At 34.9% G+C, this 26,218-nt stretch overlaps 2 protein-coding genes across 4 annotated transcripts; one reads left to right on the forward strand and one right to left on the reverse strand.

The window, feature by feature from the left end:
• The first annotated feature begins 19,665 nt into the window (after window positions 1-19,665).
• On the forward strand, window positions 19,666-21,050 carry LOC140810298 (mitochondrial intermembrane space import and assembly protein 40 homolog). 3 transcript variants are annotated; one of them, XM_073168170.1, is made up of 2 exons: window positions 19,666-20,259; window positions 20,357-21,050. In XM_073168170.1, exons 1-2 carry the CDS (start codon window positions 20,216-20,218, stop codon window positions 20,823-20,825), a joined length of 513 nt encoding a protein of 170 aa, XP_073024271.1. In that variant the 5' UTR covers window positions 19,666-20,215; the 3' UTR covers window positions 20,826-21,050. The 3 variants fall into 3 exon arrangements, with proteins under 3 accessions (XP_073024271.1, XP_073024272.1, XP_073024273.1); XM_073168171.1 differs by having other exon boundaries at window positions 19,666-19,968; XM_073168172.1 differs by having other exon boundaries at window positions 19,666-19,931.
• Window positions 21,051-22,886: 1,836 nt separating this feature from the next.
• On the reverse strand, window positions 22,887-25,847 carry LOC140810116 (WAT1-related protein At5g07050-like). Its single transcript, XM_073167934.1, has 6 exons — window positions 25,471-25,847; window positions 25,271-25,333; window positions 25,041-25,157; window positions 24,294-24,705; window positions 23,979-24,130; window positions 22,887-23,504 (listed from the first exon to the last, which is right to left on the reverse strand). Exons 1-6 carry the CDS (start codon window positions 25,677-25,679, stop codon window positions 23,240-23,242), a joined length of 1,218 nt encoding a protein of 405 aa, XP_073024035.1. The 5' UTR covers window positions 25,680-25,847; the 3' UTR covers window positions 22,887-23,239.
• Window positions 25,848-26,218: the final 371 nt, after the last annotated feature.

The following is a 26,218-nucleotide window of genomic DNA, read 5'->3' on the forward strand; positions in this document are numbered from 1 at the left end:
CGGTAACTTTTGACCGCCCGAGCGCGGCACAAATCAAACTCGAGGACAGAATGTCTCGCGCTCGGGCGCGAGAATTCTACCGCCCGAGCGCGAGAGGCGGTGGGATGAGGATAAATTCTTCTTTCCTTTTCCTCCGTCAGTTAATTTCAGTGAATTCGAGAGACGCGAAGGAATTTTGATTTCTTTCTTCCAAATCGACTTCGAACGCTGTCTAAATGCGAAAAAAATTATATATTTGTTATCTACGCGTCGAGGGCTTTAGACTGAGGTAATTTTCTTCTGATTTCAGCAGTTTTAAATATCAAAGTGCTGGAATAGCATGTATTTGAAATTGAATTTCTGATATGTAGTAGAATATCCGACAATAAACTTATATTCGAAGTCGGAATTGAATTATGATATGATTTTGATTTGATATGAATATTTGAAGTTTCAAATGATATTTGAAACTCATATTAATGATTTTGGGGCATGTTATTGATTGGAATGAGTATGTTATTGATGTAGATAAAGTGTAATACCGATATCTTCAGGCTACATCAATTAGAACGAAGAATTGAGGTATGTTGCAACCGGGTAACATACGACGGGTATCTGTATTATATGATATATGTCGGTGTTATTGGATTGATTGGATTGGAATACGTGTCTATGTGCCTATTTGATGATTTGATGTGGCATACATGACATTGAGATTGAGATATCGATGTATAAAATAAATGTTTTGTTAACACACATCATTTTATGCATACATCGATACATGACATGCACGTTGAGCTATGATCCTTGGATACCCTGATATGATTTGATTGGATTCCGGGGTTTGTGAACACAATCGCTATGCCGGTATTGTATGACCCGTAAAGCATAGACAATTGTGGTCCCATATGATTGGATATGAGATGTGGGATTGATGGCGCTTCGTCGACGCTATCATATGTGTATTCCCATATCGGCCGGTGTGCCAGCTCGAGCATTGATTTGATTTGATAGCGATTCGATTGATTCTGACATGTGCTCAGTGGATGGGCATTTGACCTGATACCTCTACGACATACATGCATTGCATACCATATATCATTGTTTAGATATCTGTGGTATATATGATTGGTTGTTCCATACGGAGCTTTGCTCACCCCCAAGGGGGGCTGTTGTTGTCTTTGTGTGTGGACAATGGCAGGTACTCCAGGATATCAGAAGACCGGAGAGGGTACTTCTGGTGGGAGCCACAGCTTGAGCTGAGGTTTATGTTTATGTCTTGTTCCCAGTATATATGTATATGTATCTATATACCGGGGCATGTCCCAAGGATATGAGATGTTTGTATGTGATTGGTTGTGATTACGTGTGGGCATGATTATGACGTGAGATGAGATACTATTTTTAGTATTAAAATAAAATGACTTGGGCTCATTGTAAAGAAAATTTAAACTCGTTTTCCGTTGTGATTAATTAACCCTAATCAGATTGCATTGTAATAACGATTAGGAGATAAGGGCCCCACACAGAGCCTGACCAAGTAGCCTCAATTGAATCCTTTATGGAATCTCATATCCGATTGAGGGGCTGGAATAGGATACAGAATCCTCATAACTCTTGGTGGGACTAGGACAACAACAAATTCCACCTTGGAAGTTACACGCTTTTCAATATCCTTGGAAGCAACTGGAGCAACTAGTTCAGCAACCTTCGTTGCACTGGGAAACTTTGATATTGGGACTGCTTCAATGATCTTTGGAACCATAGGACTAAAGGTTGTCTCATTCTTTAAAGTCCTTGGCTTCTTGGTCAGTTGAGGAGGACTAGCCTCAAAATCACTAGATTGAATCACCAATTTTCTCATAGGCTTAGGTATTGGATCCTTGCTGCTCTTTTTTCCTTCGGTTGGCTTCATGCCAGCAATCATCTCTTCTCGTTGGAGAGATATTCAGAGCATCTACTTTAGGCCAGTTCCATCAAATTCTTAGCGTTCAGTGTTTTGAACCTGTTTGCTTCCACAGTAGGACGAGTGATGCTCAAACCATAACCTTCAGTAGTTTGTCTAGTAAGATCATAGATAGCGTGGTCATCATCTTTGTTGGCCATTGCTTTGATCCATGTTGTTTCAACCTTGTCTTCTAGTTTGAATTTCACGTCAGAGTCTGAGGATTGCTCGATTTGTGCTCTATGTCTAAGTCGAAAAATATTATCAATCTCTGGATCAAAAGACTCTAATTCTATGTTTCCTCTAGCACAACTCATACACAACTAGATAAATCCTAAAAAACAAATATGAACTTATGAATATACGTAAAATCAATAAAAATAAATAAAAGTCTCATCTCAAAAAAATAATAAATCCTAATATTAAACAATTTGATCACCGACACAGGCACCAAAAACTTGACCGATGATTTCGGTTGAGAATAATTATAGCAAGTGGACTAGGTAAAGTAATAGTAATTTGATGATGAGTCAGGGTATCGTACCCACAGAGATCGGTGTTTAAATACTAGAATATGAATTATTTTTCCTAATTTAGGATAATTAAATTTAAGTGAGATGACATAAATTAATTAAAATTAAACTAAAAAATTTAAATAAATTAACTAAAGTAAAAAAATCTAAACTATTAATTTAGAAGAAAATTCAAATTCTTTAAAATCGACTAAGGCGCACAACTCAAATCCAAATCAATAAATTAATTACTTAATTTAGGACAAAATTCTCAAAATTATTTATTAAACGATTTCTCGAATTAATAAACCTAATTAAATCTAACAGTCCAATTATTCCAAACTGAATTTAATTAGATTTACCCGCATTAAGTCGCTGTAAAATTCATTTTTTCAACCTAAAATCGTACACTAAAATCAAATACTATTTCTAGTCAGTTTATCTATGGGTTGATTGATTTAGTAAAACAAATATTAATCTATCGTCTTCCTATTTTAAATTAACCAATAACTATTTAATATAATTAACCATATTAAAAGAACACAACGATAAAAGACATCAATTAATGAATTGAAATAAGTAATAAAATCGAATCAAACTCAAAACATCATAAATAACTTGTCTCGACCCTATCATGACCTTAGCTATAAAAGTCTACCATAAATTCAAAACAAAAATGAAAACTCGTGTTTAAATTCATAGGAGAAAACATAATCAAGAAGGAATACGAGGAATTTTCTGTGATTTTGGTGTGCTGAGATCTTCCTAGCGTGTTCTCTCTTCTGTCTTTATCTTCAACTGTGTTCTTCTTCTTCCTCTATGTTGATGTCTTCACTTTTGTTCTCCTCTTTTTGTTCTCCTCCCATCATTTCAACTCACTTCTCTTCCTCCCTTATGTTCTCTATCTTCTTTCTCGTCTCTGTCTCTCTCTTCTTTTTCACGCCTTTTTCTTTCAGAGTCTTTTGTTTGTTCTTTTATCTCAACTTATTAGGCCCAACTCTCCAAATCTTTGAAGCCCATATCAAATTAAAAATTGTTGAATTTTAATTCAAATAAGCAAATATTTAGGGATAACAATTACAAATAATCACAAATATTATAAAATAAAATCCATAAAATTTCTATAAGATTTGGGTTTATCACTCATGTTTATTTCATTATTTGCAAAAATAAATACATACGAACAAGCGCTTGATTTAGTTGGATTGGAGATTTTATCAAGTTTATTTGCGAAAATGAATATTTAATATTGTATCTTTGAGCAATTTATGTATCCGTAAAAGTTTATGTTATGATTTTCTGTATTAAGTTTAAGTTTATTTTCGAAAATATCTATTTTTTATTTTTTGCTGTTAATAGTTCTTTAGTTTCTTGCATGAAAATTCTTCAACGGTTCAGTTTCTCACGTTATCATTTCTTCAGTTTTTTAGGTTTATTTGTAAACTATGTGTAATTTATATGATTTATGTCCATTAATTAATGAAGTTACTGAATGGTGGCCATTCACAATTGAAGCTTGAGTCACAACGAAATTTTAAAGTTATTTATAAATTTTATAGAACTCGATGAATAATCTATCTTTTTATTTGTGTTTATGTTTAAATTCCATTAGGAGAAATTATATGTATATATTTTATATGTAAGTTTCAATGCAAGAAAATAGACAAATATAGATGTTGAGGTAATTGTTTCGTGCCATAATCTTTATATATAGGGAATAAAAACATGTGCAGATTGTAACCAAGCGAAAAGCAGTAAAACCAAGAAGTAATGTATAAGATAATTTCACAAAATTTACTAATTATGACGATAACGACTTGAAATCCTATTGCAATTATTGTGAGAAGTAATTTTTTTTTTTTTTTTTGGTGTGACCCATACAAGAATGGAACTACAAGCTTGAGATCTCATATGAACTCATGTAGAAATCACACTCATGCTGTTGAAACAAATCATGCACAACTAAGTTTACAACCAGGTGCCAGAGAGGGTGAGGTTTGCTTGAGTTCTTAGAAATTTGACCAGGATGAATGTTGAAAAGCCTGGCTAAAATGATTATAATGGCTGAACCCCTTCTCAAATTTGTAGAAGAAGATTATTTAAATTATTTATGTGTGGGGCTCTTAGTTCTTAATTGTTATTACAATGCAATTTGATTAGGATTAATTAATTACAGCAGAAAACGAGTGAATTTTTTTTTTACAATGAGCCCAAAATGTGACAATTATAGTTATGATAATAAAAATAATATATAATAAAGTTTCATCTAAACATATCACATCATAAAATATGTCCATGCATAATCGAAATCAACTACATATAACTCATATCATCGGGACATGCCCCGGGATATAGATACATATATACACTGAGATAGACCACTCAACCTCAACTCAGACGTGACTAATTCTAGAAGTATCATCTCCGATCTCCTGATAACCTGGAGTACCTACCATTGTGTCCACACAAAGACAACAACAGCCCCCCTTGGGAATGAACACAAGCTCCGTATGGAACAAACATAATATATATACAACATGTATCTACACAATGGTATATGATATACAATGCATGCATGTCGTGAGGATATCAGGTCAAATGCCCATCCACTGAGCATGTATTAGAACCAATCAAATCGCTATCAAATCAATGCTCGAGCTGGCACATCGGCCTCAATCAAGTATAAGGGATGATCATATGATAGCGTCGGCAAAGCGCCATCAAATCCCAAATCTCAATCAATCAATCATAGGGGTCACGAATGACTATGTTTTAAGGGCCACATAATGCCAAACGTAGCATCGTGCTCACAAACCCTGGAATCAAATCCAGTGATATAAAGGTATCCAAGGATCATAGCTCATTGTGTATGTCATGTATCGATATATGAATAAAATGATGTGTATTAACAAAAGATTTATTGTATACATCGATATACCAATCATGAATGTCATGTATGCCACATCAACTCAACAAGTAAGGCATATAGAAACATATTCTCAATCAAATCAATCAAACATATATCATATGATACAGATACTTGTCGTATGTTATTCAGTCATAACATACCTCCATTCTTCTTCTCCAGTCAATGTATCGTGATCCACAATTAGGATTTTAATACAGATAATCAATCTACATCATTAATATTTTCATTTCAATTAATGAATTCATTTAAAATCAACAATTCAAGTTACAAAATCTTTTGAAACTTTGAAAATGCACATCAAATTGAAATCATAACATAATTTAATTCTAACTTTGAAAGTTAGTTTCTTGTCAGTGAAAGTTAGATTCTTGTTAGTGATTCTATCACATATATTGAAATTAACTTCAAATACATGTTATTTCAGCTATTCAAGAAATAAATGTTCTGAATAGAGAAGAAAATTACCCCAAAAGAACGCTCTCAACGCGATGATTCCGAATATATAATTGGTTTCGAGTTTTGATAACGTTTCGAAGTAGATTCGTACACGTAGAACTTGAATTCCTCGTTTGTCTCTCTCGAATCTTCAAAAGTTGTAGGTGAGAGTCATTCTTATCACCATTAAATATTGGTGTGCGCACTGGGGCGGTAAATAAATGACGCCCTAGCGCACCAAGCTCTGCCCGGAGCAATTTTATCATGACGCACTGTGGCGATAATGAAGTGTTGCCCTAGCGCGCCAAGCTCTGTCCTAAATGTGCTTTAATGCCGCACTGGGGCGGAAATAAAGTGGCACCCTAGCGCGCCCTGTTCTGTCCAAACCACTAGGTTTCGAATTAGCAAAAGTGGTCAACATGAAAGTTGTAGATCTATGTATTGGATTTCATTTGCCATTGACCTCACTCAATTTGGATATTGGACGCGATAGTTACGCTCATTCTTCCAAGATGTGTCATTGTATGAACTTCAATGCTCACGATACATTTCGAGATGATTTTGCCCCTATTTTCAAATGGATTTGGACAAAACTCAAAATACAAAGTTTTAGTATAATATGTATTAGCTTTCTAATGAAGTTGGTTTTATTTCATTTCATTTGGACTAATACTCATATGATTATGCTAAAAACTGTAACATGTGTCACTTATATACTTCATTCACTTAATAACATTACAATCTCATAAATATCGATAATCAACATGTAATTTACGATAATACAATACGAGGTCCTTATATTGCTCCCCAGCTTAAAAGATTTCGTCTTCGAAATCTTAAGTATCTATATATATATATATATATATATATATATATATATACTAACATTGGAAACATATAATATTTCACCAGTTATAGTACGTATCAAAACTAAAATCAGTAAATGGATCATTATACATCGAATACAATGGAACAAGTGGAATAAATCAAATAAGTGTGGATATTATTCTCGCATCTTGCTTTCCAATTCCCACGTTGATTCTTCCACACCATGTCGTGTCCATTGTACTCGAACTAGTGGAATTGATTTGTTACGCAATATTTTTTCTCCTTACGATCCATAATGCAAAATGAATGTTCAATATAGGAAAGAGAAGGATCAAGCTCAACCTCATATAGTCGAAGCACATGTGATGGATGAAATGTCCATTACTCGTTTTTATAAAAAGTACTAATTATTTTTTTAAAACCTCACATAATCGGCTGGAATACATATATATATTAAAAAATATTTTTCACCATTTAAAATAAAACAACCAGCTAACATTTAATAATCTAAAGGAAAATAGTTGAAATCGTAAAATCGTTAAACGTTTTACCAACCCTAAAATCATTATTCGAAAGGTACAGCCCATACTACCAACCTAGGGATGGCAATTTCCCCCGCGGGTTTGGGGCCCCGCGGGGAAAACCCGAAACGGGGATGGGGATCCCCGATTTTTTCGGGTTTGGGTTCGGGTTCGGGGATTTTTTTAAATCCCCGATGTAGTTCGAGACGGGTATGGAATTACTATCCCCATCCCCGAAATCCCCGAACCCGCCCCGAAAATATATTATCAATAATAAAATAATAGTATTATTAGTATTAATAATATAATTTTTAAAATATTAATAATATTATTATTGTTGATATTGATATTAATATTAATATTAATTAAATATTAATAATATTATTATTGTTGATATTGATATTAATATTAATATTAAAATTATATCTAATAATAATATATAATAATAAGTTTTGGTTTGAGAAAATATCCGAATCCGTCATCGTCTTGTCATATTAATATTTTTGAAATGGGGATGGGGACGGGGATGGTAAGTTGATCCCCGAAGTTTCGGGTTTGGGGATTCTCCGAACCCGAAAAAACGGGGATGGAGGTGGGGATGGCATTCGGGGATGGGGATGGGAATGGCAAACCCGCCCTCACCCCGGCCCATTGCCATCCCTATACCAACCTCTCCAAAAACACTCATAAACATAAATAAATAGTCGTAAAATATTTAACATAACTTAAAATCATAAATCCAAAACTAGTGCGGAGAATGAGCGCCAGTCCTCGGGTTATGTGCACCTTCAGTCCAGTCAGATCAACCATCAAGTCCTCCATTATCATTATTAACATAATCACCTGCCATGACGTTTACTAATTTTCGGGTGTAAAATTACTGTTTTACCCATAGATGTAAAATTTCATGTTTTTGATATTTTCTTAATCTCGTCGACTCTAGACCATCCCAAATAATTATTTAAGCCTATATTAATTTTCTCGTATTCTTATTTGGCTTAAATCAATTACTTTTAAATTAATATTTAAATATAACGTATTAATGCGTTCTAATCCTGAACTAAACCAAACTTTAATATAAAATTCTCATATTATAAACTTAGACTTTTAATAATTATTTTTCGTGAACCATGACTCAACCCCCATGAGCCATGTTTTTGATTTTAAAACCATGCGGAAGACCCTAATTTGAACCAACCTAAACCCTTCGAGCCATATTCAATTTTTCTCGAGCCAAGCTTGGACCACCTCGAGCCGAACCCTGCCCAGCTCCTCTAGGGACCCTCCTGGACCCTTAGGACCATAGGACTCAGCCCCAAGCTTGAAACCAAACCCCAGCAACAGATGCAAGCCATGGCTGAGAGCCCACCTAGACTAGGACTCTATTTTTTTTTACTTAGCCACTTAACCAACTAGCCAACCCTTGAATCAGCCCCTCATGCACCCTCATAGGACCCTAACTACTTGACCTAGCACAGCCAAAGCCCTTTGGCCGAGCCCCTTAACCCTCCCTTAACCCTATGCACGTTTCTGCACAAAAGCGCGCTGCATGACCCCTTCTCGGGTCTAGGACTCTTCCCCAGCCCTGGTCCCAGCCGAGACCAAGCCAAGCCACCAATCCCATAAATCGAGCCCTATGATCAACAACCAACATTTTTCGGTTCCACCTTGTTTAGTTCATGTTTGCAGCGTGTGGTGTGTGTTCTTAGGACCCTAAACTCATGTAAAGACATCCTTGATCATATCCTAATCATGACAGCCCATTCTAACACATAAAAACATGTTTTAGAAATAAAAAATCAAGAGTTTAACCCATACATATGCATAGTTCCGAAGATAACTTGATGTGTGCACTATGTGAAAAATGACATTTTTCTTCGCCAGGCGTTACTTCGGCAAAAATAAATTACGAAGTAATATATTACCAATAACTTCATTAATAACACAAGCGAAGTAAAATAATATATTTTACTTCGGATGTTTAAAAACACGGGCTTCACTGTATTTTTTTTATATATTTTACTTCGGCATATAAATTTTGATGAAGTAAAAAATAATGAAAATACGTCTTAATGAAGTAAAAAGATTAAAACATGCGACGGGTTTTTTAAACCGTCGCCGAATTTTAAATCGGCGACGGTTTAATTTAACCCGTCGCTAAATTTAGCGACGGTCAAATAAAACCCGTCGCATATTTAAAACTAGCGACGGTTGTTTAGAAACTGTCGCTATCTGTAGCAACGGTTGTTATTTGACCGTCGCTAAAAGTAGCGACAGGTTAAAATAAACCGTCGCCGTTTTAAAATTTGGCGACGGTTAAAAGAACACCGTCGCCATTTTCAAAAAAATTCCACCCCGCATATATTTCCCTCCCTTTTAACCGTCGCCGATTTAAAATGTTGCGACGGTTTTTACTAAATCCGTCGCTAGTTTCAAAAAAATTCAATCCCGCCTATTTTTCCCTCTACTTTCTTCCACCACTCTCTATAAATACATACAAATTCTCTCCAATTTATTCCACTTCACTTCACAACAATTAAAATTTTTTCTCACTTACACAATTTTACAACTTCACAACACTTAAAATTTTTATCACTTACACGATTTTACAATTTCAAAACACTTAAAATTTTTATTTCTTACACGATTTTACCACTTTACCATACTTAAAATTTTTATCTCTTACACGATTGTACCAATTCATAACACAGATTTATTAAATTTTTTATATTTTACCGCACCAATTCATAACACAGACTTATTAAATTTTTTTTTATTTTACCTAACATATTAGCGACGGAACTCATTTGAGCCCCGTCGCTAAGTAGCGACGGTTTGTGATATAAATTCCGTCGCACACTAGCGACGGTGTTTAAAATGACTTACCGTCGCAATATAGCGACGGTGTTTAACATGAATTCCGTCGCAAATTAGCGACGGTTTTTAACATGTATTCCGTCGCTAAATAATAATTAAGAGGAAGTTATATAATATACTACTTCATTATTCACTATAATCGATGAAGTAAAACACATTTATTACTTCGACACCGGTCCAATTCTGGACCGGTTTTCCTCCCAAAACCGGCCAAAAGACTTCGGTATTTTCAATACTACAACTTCGGGTATTATGTGAAGTAAAAGGTACATCTATTACTTCACGTCCATATACTTCGGCACTTAAGTACCCTATTACTTCAGATATTATCTGAAGTAAAAAGTGATTTTTGGCATAGTGGTGACTTGTTTTCATTCAAAACATGATCAAATAAATACTATGGTGTGATAGATGTTTGAAGAAAGAATATGGCGTGTCTTTGCGTTTTATAAGAAAATAACGAAAATGTGTGGGGTGGACTGATACGAAAATGACTTGTTTTCATACATCAATCTCTAATACCAACTAAAACGTCCACTACTCATTTTCTTAAAAATACTATTTTTTTTAAACCTCACATTATCGGCCGAAAACATATATATATATATATATATATATATATATATATAATATTTTGCACCATTTAAAAATAAAACAACCAACTAACATTTAAAAATCCAAAGGAAAATAGTTCAAATCGTTAAGCGTTTTACCAACCATGAAAGCATTATCCGAAAGGTACAGCCCATACTATCAACCTCTCTAAAACCACTCATAAACATAAATAAATAGTCGTAAAATCTTTAAAATAACATAAAATCATAAATCGTAAACTAGTGCGGAGAACTAGTGCCGATCCTTGGGTTATGTGCACTTTCAGTCCATTCAGATCAACCATCAAGTCCTCCATTATCATTATTAACATAATCACCTGCATCAATCATACTTAGTGAGTCTAAAGACTCAACATTACATAATTTTGATAACAAGTACTACATATACATACCACATTCAACAGTGAAAATAATTGTACTTAAAATATCATTTTCATAACCGTACATAACATAAACATAAACATTTTTCATAAACTTTAAATATAACATTTTCATAAACATTTTCGTAAACATTCTCATATCAATATATCCATATTTATATCAACATATTCATATCGACATATTCATATTCGTTTTTGTTTTCGTTGAATTCGAATCGTTAATTGTGATTTTTGTATTCGTATTCGTATTGGGTGATGGATCCATCTACATATAACCACAGTACTGTGCGGCGTGGACATCAATGACACTCTCACCCTTCAACCGAGCCTTGGCCTACGTATTAACATATCATCATATTTGTATCAATGGAAATACGATCGCCGGGTTCCCACTGACTTTCTCCCTCAGATATCTCCAACATATCATCGTATTAGTCATAATTACTTAACTTCCTTCAACGTTTCGTATCCTCATCACTTTATAAAATTAAACATGCATATAACATTTTTCTTCAAAACCATGCATGCAACATATCTTTTAACATTATCTTTTTATCATAAAATCCATAAACATTTAAAATTAACATTTTGACATATTAAATCATAATCATTTAAAATAAATATTTTGACATATTAAATCACAAAGATCCATAAAAATTTAAAATAGACATTTTAACATATAAAAATCCATAAACATTTAAAATCACATTTTAACATATAAAAATCCATAAACATTTAAAATAAAAATATTAGCATGTAAAACAGCATTCAGGACACTGCCATGACGTTTACTAATTTTCGGGTGTAAAATTACTGTTTTACCCTTAGACGTAAAATTTCACGTTTTTGACATTTTATTAATCCCGCCGACTCTAGACCATCCCAAATAATTATTTAAGCCTACATTAATTTTCTATTATTTTTATTTGACTTAAATCAATGACTTTTAAATTAATGTTTAAATATAAGGTATTAATGTGTTTTAATCACGAATTAAACCAAACTTTAATATAAAATTTTCGTATTAAAAAGTTAGACTTTTAATAATTATTTGGCCCTCATGAAACATGAATCGACCCCCGTGAGCCATGTTTCGATTTTAAAACCATGAGGAAGACCCTAATTCGAACCAACCTAAACCCTTCGAGCCATATTCAATTTTTCTCGATCCAAGCTCGGACCACCTCAAGCCGAACCCTGCCCAGCCCCTCTAGGGACCCTATTGGACCCTTAGAACCATAGGACTCAGCCCCAAGCTTGAAATCGAACCCCAGCAACAGAAGCAAGCCATGGCCGAGAACCCACCTAGACTATGACTCCATGTTTTCTTGCTTAGCCACTTAACCAATGAGCCAGCCCTTGAACCAGCCCCTCATGCATCCTCCTAGGACCCTAACCACTTGACCTAGCCCAGCCAAAGCCCTCTGGCCGAGCCCCTTAACCCTCTGCACATTTCTGCACACAAACGTGTTCCATGACCCCTTCTCGGGTTGCTAGGACTTCTCCCTAGCCCTGGTGCTCGATTCCTTTTCTGACCCCTCATGGACCAGGCTGGCCCTGGTCCCAGCCGAGACCAAGCCAAGCCACCAATCCCATAAACTGAGCCCTATGATCAACAACCAACAGTTTTCGGTTCCAGCTTGTTTAGTTCATGTTTGCAGCGTTTGGTGTGTGTTCTTAGACCCTAAACTCCTGTAAAGACATCCTTGATCAAATACTAATCATGGTAGCCCCTTCTAACACATAAAACATGTTTTTGGAATAAAAAATCAAGAGTTTAACCCATCCCTATGCATAGTTACGAAAATAACTTGATGTGTGACTTGTTTTAATTCAAAACATGATCAAATAAATGCTATGGTGTGAGAGATGTTTAAAGGAAGAATATGGCATGCCTTTACGTTTTTAACCCATGATTAAATGTTGACGATTACGAAGAACATCGACGAACGACCTTGGCTTGAATTTTCCTAGCAATAGCCGAAACTTTCCTCTTGCATGCTATGGTGTGTGCCGTGTATTTGGAGGACAAGGAGTTTGGAGGCTTGAGGGTGTGGAGCGTGGGACTTGTGTGGGTTATGGGGTAGATTTGTATATTAAATAGTTAATTAAAACACTAACCAAGCTTAGGCCCATTAGGAAGGTTAATTAGGCCCATTAAGCCCATTAATTCTTAATTAAAATATTTTGTTCAATAAAGTTAGTGAAATTAATAGCCAGGTTGTCAAAACATTCTTATTTTTGTTGAAAATCCAATACCGATAAAAATTACGTCCCGGCGTATAAAATCATCTCGAAAATCCTTATTTTCAAAAATAAGAAAAAACATCAATCATATTTTAAATAATTAAAAACAACTATTTAATAAAAACATTTTCCATTTTTCAGGCACCGGTCTTCGTTATTCGGTCGCAACTCGAATAACATTTAAAAATACATTTTAATGCAATCATGTAGAAAAATATGTTGGGTGCAATAATTATCTTTGCTTGGTAGAGCGATCGAACCGTGGTGCTTGAGCTCATGTGCGGTTTAAAAAATTTGAGTTGCACCAATACCACCAGCTATAGCTTTTGGTAAAGCGGCAAGTCGGTTCTACAATTAGTATCAGAGCCAAGGTCACGGGTTCGATTCCCATTGATTGCAATGAGTGCAATTATTGGGAGGGAGATTTTTGGGTGCAATAATTATCTTTGTTTGGTAGATCGATCGAACCGTGGTGCTTGAGCTGCTGTGCGGTTTAAAAGATTTTAGTTGCATCATTACCACCAGCTATAGCTTTTAGTAAAGCGGCAAGCGTTCGGTCTTACAAATTATATTTTAAACATGTCAATATGCACAACATAATTAATTTATGCAATTAAACAATTAATTGAAATACACAAGGAATTTAATAACTTGTATGCATGTGGTTCGAGTGGACTTTCAAATTTTTTGGACGTACAATGGATCTGGTTCATACTTCCTCAACATAGAAACATGAAACACATCGTGAATGACAGATAAAGTTAGTGGCAATGCCAACCGATACGCATGATCACCACTCGATCAAGGATCTCGTATGGACCAACATATCAAGGAGATAATTTCTCTCGCATGCCAAATCGAACAATGCCTTTGAAGGGAGATATTTTCAAAAATACTTTATCACTTTTCTGGAATTCTAAGGGTCGTCTTTGTTTGTTAGCATAACTCGTTTGATGATCCTGAGTATATTTCATTCGCTGTCGAATTAACTGAACCTTGTCATTCATTTCTTGTATCATTTTAGGTCCAGTCATCTGTCTCTCACCAATTTCATCCTAGAATAACGGTGACCTACATCGTCTCCCATATAAGACCTCAAACGGTGGCATACCAATACTCGTTTGAAAGCTATTATTATAAGAAAATGCTACCAATGGTAAGGCATCTTGCCATCCCATTTTGAAATCCATCACAACAACACATAACATATCTTCTTTCGTTTGGATCGTACGCTCAGTCTGGCCATCGGTTTGAGGATGATAAGCAGTACTCACAGCCAAACACGTATACATAGATTCTTGGAAACTACCCCAGAATTTAGAAACAAATTTGGATCACAATCAGATACAACTGAGACTGGCACACCGTGTAGTCTCACAATATTCTCGATGTACAAACAGACCATTTTCTTATAAGGATAAGTCCGATCATATGGAATGAAATGTGAAGATTTTGAAAGCCGGTCGAAAATAACCCAAATAGCATCACAGCCCTTGGGCGAACGAGGTAAATGAGTCACAAATTCCATAGCGATATGTTCCCAATTCTATTTTGGGAGAGTAATCCTCATTGTTTCATTCTCTCGGCTTTCACTTGTTGACATATAAGATATTTTGAAATAAATTCAGCAATGTCCTTCTTCATATGTCTCCACCAGAATTGAGGTCTTAATGTCAAATACATTTTTCGCCCTCTAGTGTGAATACTGTATTTGCTACAATGTGCTTCGTGAAGAAGGACATATTTCAAATCAAAATCATCAGGGACTACAAACCGACCGTTAAGTCGTAAAGAAACATCAGAAGAAATCTGAAATCCAGAAGGATGTCCTGCAGATACAAGTTCTTTAGACTTTTGAATATGAGCATCGTTTCGTTGGGCCTTTCGTATTTTAGATATCAAGTTAGGCTCAATTTGCAATGATGAGACATTTACATAATTCCAATTCTAGTGAAAAGTTCATCCAGAAGTACATATATCCTCGTGTACTTTGGCGACAATAACAGACGCTAAAACAGAGTCATGAACTTTACGACTAAGGGCATCCGCATTAACGTTCACCGATCCAAGGTGATACTGAATCTCACAATCAAAGTCCTTCAGAATATCCATCCACCTGCGTTGCCTCATATTTAAATCAGATTGAAAAAAGATATTTCAGACTCTTATGGTCTGAATAAATAATAAACCTTTCTCTATACAAATAATGGCGTCAAATCTTCAAAGCAAATACAACGACGGCCAATTCAAGATCATGAACATGGTAATGAGTTTCATGTGATTTTAATTGACGAGACGCATAAGCAACCACATTGCTATATTGCATCAGAACACAGCCCAAACCTTTACCAGGTGCATCTGTACACACTATAAATCGTCCGGTACCTGAGGGAATAGTAAGCACAAGTGTTGTGGTCAAACTCGTCTTCAATTCAAGAAAACTAGCTTCACATTCATCTAACCACATAAATCTCTGATTCTTCTCAGTCAGTTGAGTAATAGGTTTAGCTATTTTCGAAAATCCTTCAATAAAATGACGATAATAACCAGCTAAACCCATGAAGCTACGGATCTCAGGAACATTCGTAGGTCTCGGCCAATTCAATTCAGCTTCAACCTTAGCAGGATAAACAAATATGCCATGTTTCGAAATGACGTGGCCCAAAAATACCACTTTTTCCATCCAGAATTAACATTTGGACAATTTAGCATATAAATTCCCATTGTGAAGAGTTTGAAGTACCAGTCTCAAATGTTCAGCATGTTCATTTTTTTTATTTTGAATATACAAGAATATCATTAATAAAAATGATAACGAATCGGTCAAGAAAATCTCAAAATACACGATTCATTAGATCCATAAAGACAGCGGGAGCATTAGTGAGACCAAAAAACATAACCAAGAACTCATAGTGGCCATACATGGTACAGAAATAAGTTTTAGGCACATCTGCTTCTCGAACTCGTAATTAATGATAATCAGAACGAAGATTAATCTTAGATTATATAGAAGTACCCTGAAACTGATCAAATAAATCATCAATACGAGAAAGTTGATATTTATTTTTCACAGTAGCCCGATTCAGTTTCCTATAATCAATACACATTTGCATAGTACCATATTTCTTTCAAACAAATAAAATTGGAGCTTCCCAAGATGATACAATCGATCAAATATATCCATTATCGAGAAAATCCTACATTGTTTTTTCAATTCCAGAGGTGCCGTGCGATAAGGAGCTTTAGAAATAGGCGCAATGCCCATCACAAGATCAGTACTAAATTTGAATTCTCGATGAGGAGGAAAATCAGGAATCTCATCGGGAAATGCATTTGGGAACTCTTTAGCAACATGAATATAAGATAAAGAGGGCTAGTTATTACAAACATCAACAGCATAGACAAGATAACCCTCATCCCTGCTAAAAAAAGCTGAGACATTTCCAGAGAGGATACCAAATGAATTTTAGCTTGGAACCTTTGCCATAAAAATTCCACTTGGGTCCATCAACAGACCGAAATCGAACTACCCCATGAAAAAAATAAACAGTAGCTCGATTGGTTGTCAGGATATCCATGCCTACAATACAATCAAAGTCGTGCATTAGAAGGACAATCAAATTCAAAAATATCACATTATCCTCATATATCAATACACAATTATGCACAACTTGCTCAGACAGAATAATCTTTCCTGGTGGCGTGGCTATCGATAAAGTATCAGACAATGGAGTATACATAATATCATGAGATGCAGCAAATGCATGAGATATGAATGAGTGAGATGCTCTTGTCTTGTATAAAATAAAACACGTGCATGATAATCACAAAGCATGCAGATACCAGGAAAAACACCATCAGGAGCTTCTTTTGCCTGATCCTCGGTCATGGCATACAATCTAACTTGGGGAGGGCCTTGGACAATCTGGCTACTAGGTCCTCCATATCGTGGAAGATTCGATTGCTGAAAAGAAAAAAAAGGAACAACATGTCTCATTATACTAGGGCCACCTTGAAATTCTGGCTAGGGTTAGGAAGAAGTCATACCACTATTCGGACATATTCGAGAGAAAATGACATTCCTGCCCGCAATGATAACAAGTACCAAACATACTCCGCCACTGCTCAATAGTATGCTTGCCTCCACAATGGAAACAATACGGAGCAATAATGGAACTCCCTCGCTGAGATCCACTGGAACTAGAAAAATATGAGGAAGCAGTAGAACCAGTCTTTTTAAACTTTTTACCTTTTGGACGCAAGGTAGGCTGCTGAGCTGACACTTGAAGTAGAGGAACGTACTGAGGATCTCCTCGCCTTAATCCAGCTTTGGCTGCCTTAGCTCGTTCAACTGCATCTGCGTAGCTAGTAGGCAAACTAGAAATGAAAAAGTTATATATAGCAGGATGTAAACCATTCACAAACTTATTATATTTCGCTTTTGCGTTTGCAGCTACATGAGGTGCATATTTCAACAAAGTAGAAAATTTCGAAGCATATTCTACAACAGTCATTGTTCCCTGCTGCAGACTATTGAATTCATTTTCCTGGGCAGTATATAAGAAGGATGAGAGTACTGCTCAAGAAATTGGGCCTTGAAGACATCCCATGTAACTTCAACACCGGCCTATTTCAATCCAATCTCAACGGCTTCCCACCAAGATTTTGCTCGGTCATTTTATTGATACAAGGCAAGTTTCATTTTCCGAGGCTTGGAATATTCAACAATATTAAACAAGTGCTCGATATCCTTTAACCATGTCTGTGCTCTTTCTGCACTCTCGGTGCCAAATAACCTCAGTGGTTTCAAATCCTAGAATCGAGTCATCACAAAATCCATGGACATTCCTTTAAATTGTCCAACCATCCTCTCAGTACTACTACTCATAGCAGTTTCATTTGTGGAATCCATCTACAAAATATAGTATGAATATCACAAATAAATATCAATGACACATCATCATATCAAATCATTAATCTCATGAACAACTTACTCAAACTAAAGTAAGTAAGAGCAAGTAATACAAATAATTCAAACACAAACACATATTTCATTTGTGCCTATTCAAGTGTACACAAGACTCGATCGAGCATTTTCAGCTATGCTCTGGTACCATACACTGTGGGGCCCTTAGCTCCTAATTGTTATTACAATGCAATTTGATTAGGGTTAATTATTACATTGGAAAATGGGTGAATTTTTTTTTTACAATGAGCCCAAAATGTGACAACTATAGTTATGATACTAAAAATAACATATAATAAAATCTCGTCTAAACATATCACATCATAAATTATGCCCACACATAAACAAAATCAACTACAATTCATATCCTCGGGATATGCCCCGATATATATATATATATATATATTATACACTCGGATATGCCACTCAACCTTAACTCAGATGTGACTCCCTCCAGAAGTTTCCTTTCCGATCTCTGGATAATCTGGAATACCTACCATTGTTCACACACAAAAGCAACAACGGGTGAGCACAAGCTCCGTATGGAACTACCATAATATATATACAACATGTATCTATACAAAGTTATATGATATGAAATGCAGGCATGTCGTGGGGATATCAGGTGAAATGTCCATCCAATGTATCAGAACCAATCGAATCACTATCAAATCAATGCTCGAGCTGACACACCTGATCATGCTAGAAACCGTAACATGTGTCACTTATATACTTCATGCACTTAATAACATTACAATGCCCTAAATTATCGATAATCAACATATGATTTACAATAATACAATACGAAATCCTTACATTATGGCCATCACATGTCCAAATTATAATTTTTTTTGAAAAAATGTTAGTTAGGTTTTGACAAAAAATTTGAAAAGCCAAGTTATTTTTTTTAAAAGAATTGTTTATTTCAGTTATACACCGAAATAATAAATATTTGATCTTCTCGACGTGTCCGCTTTCAATGATGAAAATAAGTTGAAAAAAATTTTGGTTTGTTTGATTTTGCTAATATGGTTTTGAGGTTCGGTTTTAACCGATTGATCATCCGTATTTCTTCGTGAAATTATTTCAAATTTCCTTATCTATAAAAACAAGCATACATCTAATTGGTCGTGAATGAAAAAGCCTAATGCATATCTTGATCTGATTAATTACAGATAGAGGTAAATTTTTTAAATTTTTTTCCCGAATAAAGAGTAGTAAAGAGTATTTGACCCAGTCGGATAATTTTTTAAAAACATTTCCGGTTTCGTAGAACCCAACCCGATTCTATAATTTTCGGTTTGGTGTGGGTTAGTTTTTTACTGCCGGACATTTTAAATTTTAATTTTTTTCCCTAAAATTCAATATTCAATATTTAATAATCAATAAATAAATAAATGTAAATGTACCAATATATCAGCCCCAAAAATGTACCAATATATCAGCCCCAAATCCCAATCACATTCTTCTCGATTCATAGCGTCCATGGCGGCTAGGGTTTCAATTTTTAATCTGGCATCTGATTCAATTACTCTCTCTCTTACAGTATCTCTCAAGCTATATTGCCTGTGGCTCATCAAGCACCGAATTTGTTAAAGCAGATGAAGCACTGAAGCTGTCCATTCGATTGTGTGGAACTAAAATGGCTGCCAATCTTTACTAAGAGGAAGCTCTCGTTTTTTTGCTGTTTTAATTCAGGTTTAGGAAACTGCAAGTCCCAAATCTAACGATAAAGGTGGATTCGTGTACCATTTTTTGTTTTTACAGTTTGTCAATTTGAAATGTTGTACAGTTATTTATTATTTCAATGTTAACAGAGTTGGGTACTCGGGATTTCCAAAAAATTATTTGAAAATTGGGAAAATGAGTAGAAATTGGGTGCATATCCACGCAATCCAAAGCTGGAAATTTTCAAAAATCCCGACCGCACCCCCAATCCCTAATTACAGAATTAAGCAGCAGATTATTCTACTGTTCCTAGAATGTTTCTCCCTGTGAAGTTGGTCCTTGGATTATCAATATATATGTATGTATTGTGTTTGATCTAATATTGTATCTATTGTATCTTCTACTTGTTCGCAACATTAAATTTGTTTTCTTTGTTTTTGCTTGTGTAATCAAAGGGCCCATATCTCCATTCATCTGCTAATAATGGGGCAAGCACCGAGTTCGGTTGCTTCACATGATCAAGACAGTTCAACACCAACTGACAGTTCCACACAGCCTTCACTTGATTCTTTAATAGCAGAAGCTGCCGCATATGGAGATGATGATGAGAACCAATCTTTAGAAGCAAAGGCTGAGAAAGCATTGGAATGCCCTTGCATTGCTGACTTGCGCAATGGTCCTTGTGGCACACAGTTTTCTGATGCATTTGTTTGTTTCCTCAAGAGCACGGCTGAAGAAAAAGGGTCAGATTGTGTTAATCCTTTTGTTGCTCTGCAGAAGTGCATAAAGGCAAATCCTAATGCCTTTTCAAAGGATATTTTAGAGGATGAAGAGATCAAGAACGAGGAGAAACCAAGCCCACAGTATACCATCCGGCCTCCCATTTGGTCTGAAGAATCAAAGACTCCAAAGCGCTCAACTTAGGTACATATAAGTTGAACCATCATCTTAGGTCATTCTTTTTGGCGAATCTACCATATTTGCTAAACAAAAATGATTTGTCATGTTAGTTGATAAATTGATTTATGCTAACTTGAAGATTGTAGTTGCTCTTACTTGCAACTTGATAGGAGAAAGTAATTAGAGAGATACAGAGATACTTGTAGGTAAAAAGTGGAAAATCTACAAAGCATTTCTAACTTCACAAAATTAGTTTCGTGAATTTTCGGAAATGTGCCAGCACAAATTTGAATTTATAAGCAATCCATCTATTTTATGGATCCATCCATGATAAGATATAGGGGATGTACACGGTTTGGCCACATGATCTAAAAATTTTGTTATTTGGCTCTGGTGTTGTGTACAGTAGAGGACCGGAACTCTTTCAGAAGCAGAGGCCCAAACTTTACATCTTTCGGTGTATATTGCTCCTGGTCAAGAAAGATTCGATTTTTATTTTCCGAGTTCGAGAGGTTTAAGTTATTTTCCCTATGATGAAATCATAAGAATAGTATCTTGATCTTGAAAAAAGGTAGACCAGTCAGTTATAGATCCAAATTAAAAAGTTTTGGGCCACTTTAATTTATGTATCAATTTCATAGTAATTGTAAAAAGACTCGTTAAATATGCGTTTATGAAAAAACAAAAAAAGTTGGCTTTTCCATTGTTAAATTCAAGCGTTTCACATTAGAATTCCACCGATTCTAATAATATTTTCTAGGAATTAAATAAGACCAAGAAAATACCCATATAACAACAATCTGGTGGGTGAAATAATCTATTATTTGAACACAAAACATCGTCTAATCCTTGAGAAATCCCACAACTTTGTACGATTTATGCTCATCAATCGGTATCTGCATATTAAGATCGGATTCGCGAATCCGACGACACCATTTTCTTGAACTCGTTCTCTCTTTTATGACGCGAGAAGAATGAATGAGCTTTAATTCTGCGGGAACATATTCTCATTTTAATTAATGAAAGTATAAGAATCAGTCGTTTTAAAGAGAAGGCTACTTGGGAATTAAGATATGATGTCTAATCAACAATATTATGATCCATATATATTTCCTCAAAACACATTAGTTGAGCACTTATAATAATTGGATTATGAATTTATAATCACCTGGAGTGATATAATGGGGATCGAGGCCAAGGCAGCAAAACCCCCTCCCCTATGTTGTAATAAAAAAAAATTGGATTAAAAAATCTGTGGTGAAGGGATAATAAATATTACTTTCATAATTTTAATCTAAATTAACGTCACAGATAGTACATTTTAAATCTTATGTAGTTACATGGACTCAAATATTCAACATTGTCTCCAATTTAAGGTTATATATATACATGAGTGGGTCTCATGTGAGACCGTCTTACAGATCATAATTTGTGAGACAAGTCAACACTACTCATATTCACAATAAAAAGTAATACTTAGCATAAAAAGTAATACTTTTTCATGAGTGACTCAAATAAGAGATCTGTCTCACAAATACGACCTGTCAGACCGTCTCACACAAGTTTTTGCCATATATATGTGAAAAGAATCTCTAAATTTTCTTAAAACAGACAAGAAGAATCCAGGTAGCATCCACAGGACGGCATGTCGTGTGTGATTCTTATCACAAGTATGTGTAAATACAAGATGAGTTAATAATTTTTTGGTCAAGTAACTTTATCATTTTCGGGCTTTTAATATATTGTTTTTTTAATTTTTGGTCTTCCATTTTTAGTCTCGGAGGGGTCAATATTCACTGGAAAAATCTGATTAGGCGGTGACTGAAGTTGATATGGTTAAAAGATTAGGAATATCTTGATTTATTTCATATACATTTTCTCTTTGATGTCACTTAACATCCAAGTTTAGTAGGCTTGTTCTGCCGAAAATTGACTATTCTGAGAGAAAATGAGCCAAAATAGTCAAATATGAAAAGATAATGTATCAGAGACCAAAAGTTAAAAAGTTAATGGACTGAAACCGAAAATTGTAAAGTTACTAGAACTAAAAAACATGGTAACCCATAAAAATTCAGTTATTCTATGGAAAATTCCAAATCCAAGTAGACAGCAAAAGAGATTCTCATATTACATAATAATAAACAGTAATACTCGGTCTCAAACTCCAAGTCCAAAAACCAAAATTAAGGGAGGGGTTAAATTACATTTAGACAATTCAGAAAAGCTTAAATATACTGAAAACAACTCCACCAAAAAAAAGAAAAAACATAGACCGAAGACCAAGTGACATAAAAAAAGCCGAAGCTCATAACACTTAAACCCGAGGTTTTTCACCTATCACGTATTTTTTTTTAAAATCAAATAGCATTTAGCCTATGGTTTTTCGTCGTTTTCGGAAAGTCGTTGATGGATGGGAAGGAAGAATATTAGAAGTCGAATTAAGTTGAAGCAACACGAGTCGAGTGTGGTATGTTGATGACAAGTGAGTGACACTTAGTATGATCACCACCGTCGTGATCTCCCTTGTGCAACTCGTCGTTGATGTTCCCATTTGCTTCATTTTTATCTTTCGCCAGTACTGATTCTGAGTTGTTTTTGATTGCCTCTGGTATTTCTTCAAGCAATTTCTTCTCCTTTTCTTCCTTGTATTTACCCCACAGCACCGAGTACAGACCAAACACAATTATGGCTGAACCAATCACCCTGTAATTTACACAACCAATATATTAATGAAATTATAGAACTACATGTAAAGAATTTTCCACACTATAAAAAGAACTAATCGTTCTTTAGCTGACAGATATCTTTTGAACATAGCTACTAGCTAGGTAGCACCATTGGTCACACTTTTGGCTTCTTTGGGAGCTTAAACCTAAAAGTACAACTTTTTAAGTTGAATTAGAGAGAGCTCTCCATGTTTATTAAGTATTCCTTTTTAAGTATCCGATGCCAGCGAAGGCTCATTCGCCAGTCCACGTGACTAGCAGCACTAGGCACCACCTCTCGGATGCAGCGATCGGCTCTCAATAGAGAACATCCTTGTTATATTATAAGCTCGAGAGAAGAGCTTTTGAACCTATAAAATTCGGTGTTTAAGTCGGAGAGTCCCTCGAAGTACACATTTTGTTGTGGAACTCATACTAGATGCGTAAATAGACGAAGGAATGAGAATCTTACCCTCCAAGGTAGATTTTTTCATCAAGAATAAAGAATCCCAATACAGCGACAATGATCATCATCAAAGGGCTAAAGGCTGTGGCAAAAACTGGGCCTTTGCTCTTCATTACTAGTCCTTGTACATAATACGATATGCTAGACGTCACGATTCCCTGCAAAAAATTTATTCCAAGATTTTATTATATTCCTGAAGGCATAAGAAATATATAATTTTATACGTAAAACGAGGGACACATTCTTTTATATATATATATATTGATTACTTTTTTAAAATACAACATAAAAAATTTCAAGTTTTGTTCGAGAGTTACTCACAGCATAGGCAGCAGCAAGAAGATTCATATCCCACCCAATTCTCCAGACAGAGGACTTATGCTCCATGACAAAAGTGACAGCAATTGCTTGCAAAGTTCCCATGAAGCACACCAGCGATGTAAGAGACAGCTGATGATTCGAATATGTGTTAAGCGCGGCTTTTTGTAAGATGAACAAGGAAGACCAAGCAAGAGTGGCTATGATCAGAAGAATGCACCCTATAAACCAGTCCCTATCGCTTGTTTCGCCACTTGTCGTGCCTCCCGCAGAGCGTAACTGCCGGTCTTTCGACCATGGCATCTCGACTAATGGACCTTTATACAAAGTCATCAGCATTGCTCCGGCAACTGTTACCACTGTTCCCACCACTTTTGCTTGGTATATCACCTTTTTTATGCTCACTTTCTCCATCCTATTCAACCATTAATTTTTTTTTTTTAAAATTTAATCAATAAGAGTCTCTACATGAACAGTTCCTATAGCAATTTAATAGTTCTCAAGCTCGAATGAACTCGAGTACTAAGTATTAATTTACCAAAAAAACTTAAATTTTTAAAAACATGAATGTATAAATCAATAAATAATAACACAATCAAGGGAAAATGGCGGTTTTCTAATATTTTTTTATAAAAATTATTGAACTTGAGTACTGGTCGAGTTTGAGACAACTTGTGCTCACTGTGAAAAATTATAAATGTGAGAGATAAAATTTTTGTTATTTCATGAATATATTTATGAGGAACATACCTGAAAATTATAGCCATGATGAATGTTAAGGCAGGTAACATATTGCTCATAGCACACGAGAAAGTTGGTGATGTAAGTTTAAGTCCAGCATAGTAGAAGTTCTGGTCAATTACTGGTCTGTTTATTAGCATAGGACATATAAAAAATTAAACTTAGAAATAACGAAAAAAATTCAAATAAAAATAAATTATAATTTTTTTGAAATGTTTCATGACAATATCGAAACTTACCCAAGAAGACCAAGAACAAAAATTTGCATGAACACTGGAAATGTTATCTTTGGCTGTGCTTTCCTACAATAACATTGAAAAATGCCATGAAATTGAGAAACGGATATCTACCATATATATATATATATGTAAGGATATTTGTGTTATTAAATACTTCAAAGGGTTCATTATGTATACAAAGTCATATTATTTTTAGCTACCTCTCGAAGAAGAAAGCAAAGGGAGCAATCACAGCAGTAGCGATGGCGTGACGATAAACGACTAGTACATAATGGCTCATCCCTCCATTTAGTGATATTTTGGTAATAATGTTCATTCCAGCATATCCAAATTGTAGAGAGATCATAGCAATATATGGTTTGCAGTTCTTCAGAAAACTCGAACCGCGATTTTCATCGTTTTCCATCATTTTTCTTGAAGTATTTTTGTGTATATCTATCAAGAAATATTAATGTTTTCTTAGGGTTTTCTCTTATAAGAAGTGAAGAATGAAGATGTGAACTATTTATAGTTGACATGTTAAGCAAATGGAAATTGTCCACAGCACAAGAGAATCGTCATTAAACAAACAAATGAGGGAGGATGTTACTGTTCAGGATCGGAATATTACTTTTTATTTAATAATATGATTATTTTATTTCATGTGGAATCTGATGGAATATATATACAAAAGTTAAATTAGAATTTTAGTCCCGTAAATTGGTCTGTTTTGGGTTTTAATCTTTTGTCAAATTTTAGTTTCATACAATAACTTGAATTTATTTTTTTTATTTTTATGTCTGAAACTACTAATTTCATCGAATATGATTTTTTTGGCCCAGATTCTTTTCTACGTGACGAGAATTAAACTCCTATCACTCAAATTAAAATTAATATGACAAAAAATAAATGAAAAATAGAGCAAAACGACTCCCTATACTTCAAATTAAAATTGGTCGTTTCAATTTA

Source organism: Primulina eburnea, chromosome 13, assembly GCF_022965805.1.
Source record: "Primulina eburnea isolate SZY01 chromosome 13, ASM2296580v1, whole genome shotgun sequence".
NCBI classification, from domain to species: Eukaryota; Viridiplantae; Streptophyta; class Magnoliopsida; order Lamiales; family Gesneriaceae; genus Primulina; species Primulina eburnea.